General features: G+C 46.5%; 2 protein-coding genes across 2 annotated transcripts; both read left to right on the forward strand.

Annotated features, from left to right (window-relative positions):
* The first annotated feature begins 268 nt into the window (after window positions 1-268).
* LOC102463467 (olfactory receptor 52R1-like) lies at window positions 269-1,201 on the forward strand. The gene has a single exon (XM_006119578.4). The coding sequence runs from the start codon at window positions 269-271 to the stop codon at window positions 1,199-1,201; it is 933 nt and encodes a 310-aa protein (XP_006119640.4).
* Window positions 1,202-8,567: 7,366 nt separating this feature from the next.
* Window positions 8,568-9,515, forward strand: LOC102463232 (olfactory receptor 52K2-like). The gene has a single exon (XM_006119577.2). The coding sequence runs from the start codon at window positions 8,568-8,570 to the stop codon at window positions 9,513-9,515; it is 948 nt and encodes a 315-aa protein (XP_006119639.2).
* Window positions 9,516-10,119: the final 604 nt, after the last annotated feature.

Below are 10,119 nucleotides of genomic sequence, written 5' to 3' on the forward strand. Positions count from 1 at the left end.
AGTGTACGTGGTGTCTTACATTGACATTGTGTCTCCCTCCAGGTATTTGTACTGTGGCCATCACCCTAGACCCTGGGCACATCCAGAGACTCCACGGAGCATCTGGTTCAAGTCAGAGACAACATTCTGCCTCAGAGCTGAATCGCTTCTCCTCCGCTCCATGACGGATACCAACACAACTGCCTTCTCCAACCCCTCCACCTTCATCTTACTGGGTATTCCTGGCCTGGAGGCAGCCCATGGCTGGATCTCCATCCCCTTCTGCACCATGTATGTCATAGCCCTCTTGGGGAACTTTGCCATCCTGTTCATTGTGAAGAAGGAACCGAAGCTCCATGAGCCCATGTACTATTTCCTCTGCATGCTGGCCATCACAGACCTGGTGCTCTCCACAACCACCCTGCCCAAAATTCTGGCAAACTTTTGGTTCAATTCCAGGGAGATCGATTTCAGTGCCTGCCTCACCCAGATGTATTTTGTTCATTGCTTCGCAGACATAGAGTCTGGGATCTTTGCGGCTATGGCGTTGGATCGCTACGTGGCCATCTGCCATCCCCTGAGACATTCCACCATCCTGACAAACTCCCTGGTGATGAAGATCGGCCTGGTCATTGTGTTGCGCAGCAGCATTCTTATCCTGCCCCATCCAATCCTGGCAAGCCAGTGGCCATATTGCAGAAGCAACATCATCCCCAACACTCAGTGTGAGAACATGTATGTGGTGAAGCTGGCATGTGGCGACACCCGCATCAGTAGTTACTATGCCCTCTTTGTGTTATCCTGTAGGCTTGGACTGGATGTGTTTTTTATCATTCTTTCTTATATCCAGATCCTCAGGGCCATCTTCAGCCTTCCCACAAAGGAGGCCCGGGTCAAGACTTTTGGGACCTGCAGCTCGCACCTCTGTGTCATATTAGCCTTTTACATCCCAATTCTATTTGCCTCACTCTCCAGTCGTTTGGGCAACAATTTGCCCCGTTATTTCAACATTTTCATTGCTGACATGTACCTCCTAGTTCCACCCACGCTGAACCCCGTCATCTACGGGGTGAGGACAAAACAGATCCGGGAAAAGCTGCTCCAATTTTTTCTCCTAAAGGAACTAAAGTTTTCTCCTCAGGTTGTGGCTCTCAGGCCGAGATCTGTTGGAGTGCTGGCTGGTGACATAGAACTACTGACTGGCCAATCAAAGATAATTTAAATTCTTTGCTGACTTTACTAAGTCACTTTCGAAAAAGGCCTTCTACCTCATAAAATAAGGTTTTCCGTGGTCAAAAAACCTGCTGCATTCTTTTGATTTAGTTTCGAAAAAACGTGGCAGTAGTCTAGAGGCAGGAGAAATTTTTTCGAAAACAGGCCACTTTTTTTGAAAAAGCCCTGTAGTTTAGACACACCCGATATGTGCTCAGTTTTGCTTACCCCGTCTCTTTTGAGGAAATAGAAGGTAGAGAGGGAATTCTGAAGCAGGCTTTGATATCAGGGGAGCTGCCATATGCTGCCAGAAGGAGAAGTCTAAGGCAGATAGAGGAGAAGAAAGTAAAAAAAAAAATTGAACTTGTTACATTACATTCAAATGCAGACACTGAGAAGTGTTCCCACTCACTAAATATATTCAAGAAATTGTTTTGTTCTGCTATGGGAAATCAAACTTACGATTTACTGAGATCACCTCAAGTGGTGAAACACATTCCAGTCCATTAGCTGTCAGAGGAAGATATTAAAACTGCTTTGACAGTAGAACCTCAGAGTTATGAACACCAACGTTATCCACTGACCAGTCAACCACACATCTCATTCAGAACCAGAGATAGATAACAGGCAGCAAGCAGCAGAGACCTCTCCCCTCCTCCAAAAGGAGGCAAATACTGAACAGGTCTCCATTAAACCGAAATGATTAAAAAATAATGGAAATCTCAAAATAAAGATGTTTGACCAGGTTAGTAATCAATGGATAAGGTGGTATGGATTTTTTTTTTAATCTAGGAATATCATCAATCCCAGTCAACGATACGCTTTCTGTAAAACTGATCATATTGTCTTCTGATTTTCTGACTCTAGGATTCTACATGGTGTGAACCCGGCCTGAGTGACATGAAAGCTATGGGGCTCAATATAGGGGTAACTGGATGAAATGTAATGGTCTGGATGATGTTACAGTCCCTTCTGACTTTAAACTCCATCAACCTAGTGATAAAGGAAGTAGATAAGATATTTGTATTTACTGTGTCTCATAACACACGAGCAAGGGAACATGGAATTCAAAGCATCGTTAGAACAACTAACATCGATAAAAGAAAACTGATTACATAAATCATATTTTACTTGTGGAACTACTTTTCACAAAATATGCATTGAATAAATGGACTGTAAGGGAATGTCTACATTGCCACCCTAGTTCGAACTAGGGTGGCTAGAGTAGGGCATTCGAACTTGCAAATGAAGTCCGGGATTTAAATATCCCAGGCTTTATTTGCATGTTCCTGGGCACCACCATTTTTAAATGCTCCGTAGTTTGAACTACTTGCCTGCGGCTACACATGGCACGGACTAGATAGTTCGAATTAAAGCTCCTAATTTGAACTACCGTTATTCCTCTTGCAAGGTGGATACAGAGCTGGTTAGATCTTAAGGTAATGATCAAGAGCCCGATATCTGGCCAAAGTGGCACTGGAAAGGGGCTTTGCTACGCGGAGCCGGCGATCAGCTGGAGTCCCAAGCTGATCCCAGGCTCCCTTGGAAACACCGCCTCAGCAAGTACTGTATGGAGCCCAGGGTCAGCTGGGGATTCCAGCTGATCCGGGGCTCCATGCCGCTCTGCTCCGTTGAAACGCTGGCACAACATTTCAAAGAGGAGGTGCATGCAATTAATCGTTCAATTAATAACAATTAATTTTTAATGAGGTGATTAATTACTATTAATTTTTGTAATCGCTTGACAGCCCTAGTCTGGATAGTTGAAATCCCCCATCACCACCAAATGCTGCACCTTGGATGACTTTGTGAGTTGTTTTTTTAAAAAAAGCTCATCTACCTCTTCCACCTGGGGTAGTGGACTAACCCTTGTTTTCTCCCCTTTAACCTAATCCAGAGAATTTCAACAAGTCTGTCTCCTACGTCCATCTCCACCTCAGTCCAAGTGGACACATTTTTAGTATATAAGGCAACACCTCCTCTTTTTCCCCCACCTTTCCTTCCTGAGCAAGCTGTACCCTTCTCTACCAATATTACAGTTGTGTGTAGTATCTTAGCAAGTCTCTGTGATACCAACGATGTCATAGTTGTGTTGATTTACTAGCACTTCTTCCTGCTTATTTCCCACATGCCTTGCATTTGTAAACAGGCGTCTAAGATACTGATTTGGTTTCCCCCATGTTCTGCCTTGTCCCTTCTTTATCTTTGCTATTATAGCCCACACTCCCTCCCATTTCTTACCCATCTCCCAGGTCTCCATGTTTTTCACTTACCTGTGGGCTTTGGTCACATGCCTTTCCTCTGCCTCCCACTCAATGAAAAGTCCCTACCGTGAAGGGATTATAGTTACAGCAGGGAAGTCTGGACTCCTGGGTGGGTCTCTCTCATCCTGCCACTCTGGCTGTCTGACCTCGGCCTATTCATGTCTCCCTGCTTAGCTGCATTATGGGTTTCTGCTCACAGTGACTTTCCTTTGCAAGGTCTTGTCAATGCCCCTCAGAGGAAGGTGCTGCACAATGAGACAATAATTACCGATGAAAATTATTGATATCTGAGCCCTTAGTGTCAGCCCCGTGTGCCTGCAGAAAGTGTTAAGTGTCTGTCCTTAGTCACCTTTCTCCAGATCGATCTCTTTACATCCTGGTCATTTACAGTGTATCAGACCTTCAGGAGGCCTAGGTATTATCCATCCTTTCCTTCCTAATCAACCATCATTTTTAAATAGACACAAATGCACAGAGCAGCCAATTCCCCTCTGACTCAGCCCAGTACCCAGGAGTTCTCTTCCCCCTTTGGGAAGGGCCCTTAATTGCTGTTTACTCCTAAAGCAACATAAAGAGTCCAAAAAGCCTAGAGAGGCTTGGCGCCAGCTTTTTTCCAACCAGATACTCACTTATCTACTAGGGGCTGAGTGAACCCTACGGGAACCGCACACTGCTATATTAACGGTGCACAGCCCTGTGTCGGCTCTCGGCGGGGGACGCAGCTGCAGACGCTGGGCTGAGAGAGATGAAGGACACGGCTACTTAAGAGGGGCTCCCAGGGAAGACACGTCCCTCTCAGAACCACAGGTACCATCTCCAGCTAAGGAGCTCCCCTGCTCGACAAACCCAGGGCATCAAAGGACAGAGAGTAAGTCTGGGACACTTTCCACTCTGCACAGCCTGTAAATATCCCCTTGCCACAGGGAGGAGTTTGCTCCCATATCAGTAGGCAAAAGGTGACACTTCCTGGGCATCCCTTCCCATTACCTACAGCCGCAAGCCATTTCAATGGCACAGGGCAACATTCAGGTCGAATAAAATCATAGAATCGTAGGACTGGCAGAGACCTCAGGAGTCATCGAGTCCAGCCCCCTGCCCAACGCAGGACCAACCCCAACTCAACCATCTACCGTCCCCCAGGGCTTTGTCAACCTGGGACTTAAAAACCTCTAGGGATGGAGATTCCACCCCCTCCCTAGGGAACCCAGCCCAGTGCTTCCCCACCCTCCTAGGGAAAGAGTTTTTCCTAATATCCTCCTCCATTGTAACTTGAGCCCATTGCTCCTTGTTCTGCTGTTGGTCACCACTGAGAACAGCCTCTTGCCATCCCGTTTGAAACCTCCATTCAGGTAGTTGCAGGCTGCTGTCAAATCCCCCCTCACTCTTCTCTTCTGTAGACTAAACAGACCCAGCTCCCTCAGCCTCTCTTGGTTAGTCATGTGTGCCGGCCCCCTCATTATTTTGGTTGCCCTCTGCTGGACTCTGTCCAGTGTGTTCACATCCTCCCCGTAGTGGAGGGCCCAGAACTGGACACAATACTCCAGATGTGGCCTCACCAGAGCCAAGTAAGGAGAACAATCACTTGACTAGATCTACTGGAAATGCTTCTTCTAATCCACCCTAATATGCCATTCGCCTTCTTGGCTACATGTGCACCCTGTGGACTCATATCCAGCTGCTCATCCACTGCAATCCCCAGGTCCTTTTCTGCTGAACTGCTGCTTAGCCAGTCGGTCCCCAGCCTGTACCAATGCTTGGGATTCTTCCATCCCAAGTGCAGGACTCTAGACTTGTCCTTGTTGTACTGCATCAGATTTCTTTTGGCTCAATCCTCCCTTTTGTCTCGGTCACTCTGGACCCTGTCCCTGCCCTCCAGCATATATACCTCTCCCCTTAGCTTAATGTCATCTGCAAACTTGCTGAGGGTGAAACCTATCCCCGCATCCAGGTCTTTAATAAAGATGTTGAACAAAACTTGCCACAGAAGTGACCCTTGGGGCACTTCACTTGATAGAGATCATCGAACAGACATTGAGCTGTCCATCACTACCCACTGAGCCTGATGATCTTGCCAGCTTTCTCTTCAAGGCCCTTAGTTTCCCCAGGACCTGTTATGGAAAATTTCCCCTGGATGATATTGCATAAAGGCCAATTGTGTGCTAATACACATAGGCTACGTCTACACTGGCATGATTTTCCGGAAATGCTTTTAACAGAAAAGTTTTCCGTTAAAAGCATTTTCGGAAAAGAGCGTCTAGATTGGCATGGACACTTTTCCGCAAAAGCACTTTTTGTGGAAAAGCGTCCATGCCAATCTAGACGCACTTTTGTGCAAAAAAGCCCCAATGGCCATTTTCGCGATCGGGGCTTTTTTGCGCAAAACAGTCCTGTGCTTTCTACACTGGCCCTCTTGCACAAATGATTTGCGCAAGAGGGCTTTTGCCCGAACGGGAGCAGCACAGTATTTCCGCAAGAACACTGACAATCTTACATGAGATCATCAGTGTTCTTGCGGAAATTCAAGCGGCCAGTGTAGACAGCTGGCAAGTTTTTCCGCAAAAGCAGATGATTTTGCGGACAAACTTGCCAGTCTAGACACAGCCATAGACTGACACTTCTTTCTCTTGCATCTCAGGATTCTGGCTCTTAACTGGGGTCTGGGGACTGGAACCATTACCTGACTGGTATCTCCTGGAAACTTTGGACATGAAAGGGCTTCTCACCAAGACAGTATGGTGAATATATAATTTCTCATTGCTTCATTCAAGCAGGCACCTGAACTGATAGGCCTGAAATTTAAAAACAAAAAACAAAACAAAAAAAATCCAACCCAACTCAGTTGAAAACAAAGACAACGTGGGACATTTCACTCCTAAAACGGACGTTTGGGAAACTTGCAAGCAACTGGACTAGAGCTGTTCTCCTGGAAAAAGTCAGAAAACTTTTAACTAAAGGTGGTGGCACCAGCACTCTCTTTGTGAATCCCATTCAGCTAAGCTCTTCACTCCACTCTACATTTCATCCAGTTACCCCTATTGCAGGCCCATGATATCCATGTCACTCGAGCCTGGTTCACACCGGGGTTTTACACTGTAGAATCACAAAGCCACAAATTGAGAAGGGTTTAATATGATGATTTTTACAGAAACCATATTAGGAACATCAGAGCAGCCAGACTGGGTCAGACCAATGGTCCATCCAGCCCAGTCCTGTCGGCCAACAGTGGCCAATACCAGGTGCCCCAGAGGGAGTGAACCGAACAGGGAATCATCAAATGATCCCTCCCCTGTCACCCGTTTCCAGACACATTGTTGATCAGCAATAACGACATCCCTAGACTTTTTAAAAAAATCCCATACCAGCCGTTCCATTGTCTCCTAGCCCTGAAAATCATTTTTATTCTGAACTTTCCCTTGTTTTTTAATAATTTATGCTTAACAGAGACTGTCCTGCATTGGCCTCCTTTCTGTGGGGGTGAGGTCTCTGTTGCTTGATGCCTGATGGCTGATTTCTGGCTCTGAATGAGATGTCTGGTTGGTCGGTCAGTTCATAACTCTGGAGCTTGTAACTCTAAGGTTCTACTGCGGATGCTGCTTATCACCTTCCTTTGACAGCTAATGGATGGGGACGTGTTTCATCACGGGAGGGGATCTGAGTACTACATAATGGCTTCTTTCCAAACACAGAGCAAAACAATTTCTTGAACATATTTACTTTTTCTCCAATGTGGACAAGTTTCCTTTCACTCTCTGGAAATTGGTCAAAATATTCCTAAATTATCCTTCCTTCCAGCTACATTTAATAACATCCTTTTCTGATCCTTAACACTACCAAGGCTTTGCCCTGCTACCTATAATATCTCTTACCATCTTTCAAAACGGTTGAATTGTTTGCATCTATTTCTATTTTCTCCATTGTGTTATATGGTGCATTTTCTCCCTTAAGTGCTGCCTTCACTTGACCACGATGCAAGGTTTTCAGACAAAATTTCTACCTTCTTGACCATGGAATCATAATTTCTAGCTATATAATAAGCAATTGTTCACAAAATTCCTATTTTCATTCCCATGTTTCTGTCTAACTTTTCCTCCCAATCAGTTTTCCTGATGATTTGACACAGCTTTGACAAATTAGCACTTTTCTGCAATTAGTCACTATAGATATCATTGATTTGCAACTCTTCGCAGTTTCTCCCTTTGAATGTAAGGTAATGAGTTCCGTTTTCTAGTTTCTTCTTCTCTATCTGCCCAGATGTCTTAGTCTGGCTGAATATGACAACTCTATTGTCTCAGAGACTCCCCAGAATTCCCTTTACAGAGATTAGGTGAGCACATTAAGTGCACAGGCATGATAGTTATTGTTCCACCTCTTTCCTTGGGCAGCCGAACATGGCCTTTGTCTTGGCTGTGCCGTGAATGAGCTGTTATTTCCATGGAGTTAGACTCATAGACTTTAAGGTCAGAAGGGACCATTATGATCATCTAGTCTGACCCCCTGCACAGTGCAGGCCACAGAATCTCGCCCACCCCTCTTAGAATAATCCTCTCACCTATATCTCAGATATTGAAGCATTCAAATACTTTGAAGACCCCAAGATGCAGAGAATCCTCCAGCTGTGATCTGTACCCCATGCTACAGAGGAAGGCGAAAAACCTCCAGGGCCTCTGCCAATCTACCCTGGAGGAAAATTCCTTCCTGACCCCAAATATGGCGATCAGCTAAACCCTGAGCATGTGTTGCTATCACTTATGGCCCGGTCTTTTCCCTGGAGTATATTTCCTACTGGTGCCTATTAAAGTTTGCACAACATAAAGTATAGAAATTATTGCTGCATGGAGCATCATCAAACATGGAATTAATAGAGTCTGTTGTTCATAATTCATGTCTCTGCATAGTGTAATTTTTCAGAGTGGGAAGAAAGTACAATCTCCTTCACCCGGAGCAGCCTCCTGTACTGTATGTGGTGTCTCATATTCACATTGTGTCTCCATCCAGGCAATTAAACTGTGACATCGCGCTAGACCCTGGACATGTCCAGAAAGTCTGCAGAACATCTGCTTCAAGTAAGAGACGGTATTTTGCTGCAGAGTTGAATCACTTCACCCCCACTCCATGTCAGACTCCAACACAACTGCCTTCACCAACCCCTCCACCTTCATCCTGCTGGGCATTCCTGGCCTGGAGGCCGCCCATGTATGGATCTCCATCCCATTCTGCATCATGTATGCCATGTCCATCTTGGGGAACTTCACCATCTTATTTATTGTGAAGAAGGAGCCCAGTCTCCATGAGCCCATGTACTATTTCCTCTGCATGCTGGCCGTCACCGACCTGGTGCTGTCCACATCTGCCCTCCCCAAAATGTTGAGCATCTTCTGGTTCAATTCCAGGGAGATCGATTTCAGTGCCTGCCTCACTCAGATGTTCTTCATTCACTGCTTCACTGAGATCGCATCGGGGATCTTTTCGGCTATGGCGTTTGATCGCTACGTGGCCATCTGCCACCCCCTGAGACATTCCACCATCCTGACAAACTCCCTGGTGATGAAGATTGGGCTGGTCATCGTGTTGCGTGGCAGCATTCTCATCCTCCCCTGTCCCATCCTGGCGAGGCAGTGGCAATATTGCAGAACAAACATCATCCCCTACACTCAGTGTGAGAACTTTGATGTGGTCAGGTTGGCCTGTGGCGATACCCGCATCAGTAGTTACTACGGCCTCTTTGTGCTGTCCTGTAGGATTGGTCTGGATGTGTCTTTTATCATCCTGTCCTATATCCAGATACTTAGGGCCATCTTCAGCCTTCCCACAAAGGATGCCCGGCTCAAGACTTTTGGGACTTGTGGCTCCCACATCGGTGTCATATTAGCCTTTTACATCCCAACTGTATTTGACTCCCTAGTATCCCGTTTTGGCCAAAATTTGCCCCGTTATTTCCATGTTTTCATTGCTGATATATACGTCCTGGTTCCTCCCATGCTGAACCCCATCATCTACGGGGTGAGGACCAAACAGATCCAGGACAGGCTTCTCTGGCTCTTTACTCATAAAAGGACTTAAGTTTTGTCCTCATGTGTTGGCTCTCGATCAGAGCTCGATGGGGGTGCTGGTTGGTGACATGGTACTTTTCTTTGAAACACTGTCTGGCCAAAGAAAGATTAAACTATTTGCTGACTTTACTGGGAAATCCATCTGAGCACAATTCATGGCGTTGCCAGTTTTTGAATTGTAACTGGACACCCGAGGCCCTTCCTGTGCCCCATTTTCTTCCTCAGAGCCCTGCTCCACGTCCTCCCTCGAGCCCCCAGTCACTTCATTGCCTTGTGCCTCAATGGCCGCACTTGTTGCTTGATCTTGTTCTGCCCCGCATCACCGCTTGGATCATCTCTGTGATGGGTCCCCCCGGGATGCTACCTGGAACTGTGGAATATCTGGGCCCCATGTCTCACCAAACTGGGCTGCCCCTTGCACAGGGATGTGGGAAGCTGCAAAGCCTTGCAGGCTTGCATCACACCAGTATTCATAGCTGGGCAGCTCACCCAGCTCTCTTCCTGTGTGCTCTGGGCAGCTGGTCTTCAAACCACAGGAGAGTTACTGCACTGCCCTGCCCTGGTGAAACCCGACCAGTCAGAATGTGGTACCCCGTGTAACCCTTCCACAACCG

The sequence above is a fragment of the Pelodiscus sinensis genome, chromosome 1 (assembly GCF_049634645.1).
Source record: "Pelodiscus sinensis isolate JC-2024 chromosome 1, ASM4963464v1, whole genome shotgun sequence".
NCBI classification, from domain to species: Eukaryota; Metazoa; Chordata; order Testudines; family Trionychidae; genus Pelodiscus; species Pelodiscus sinensis.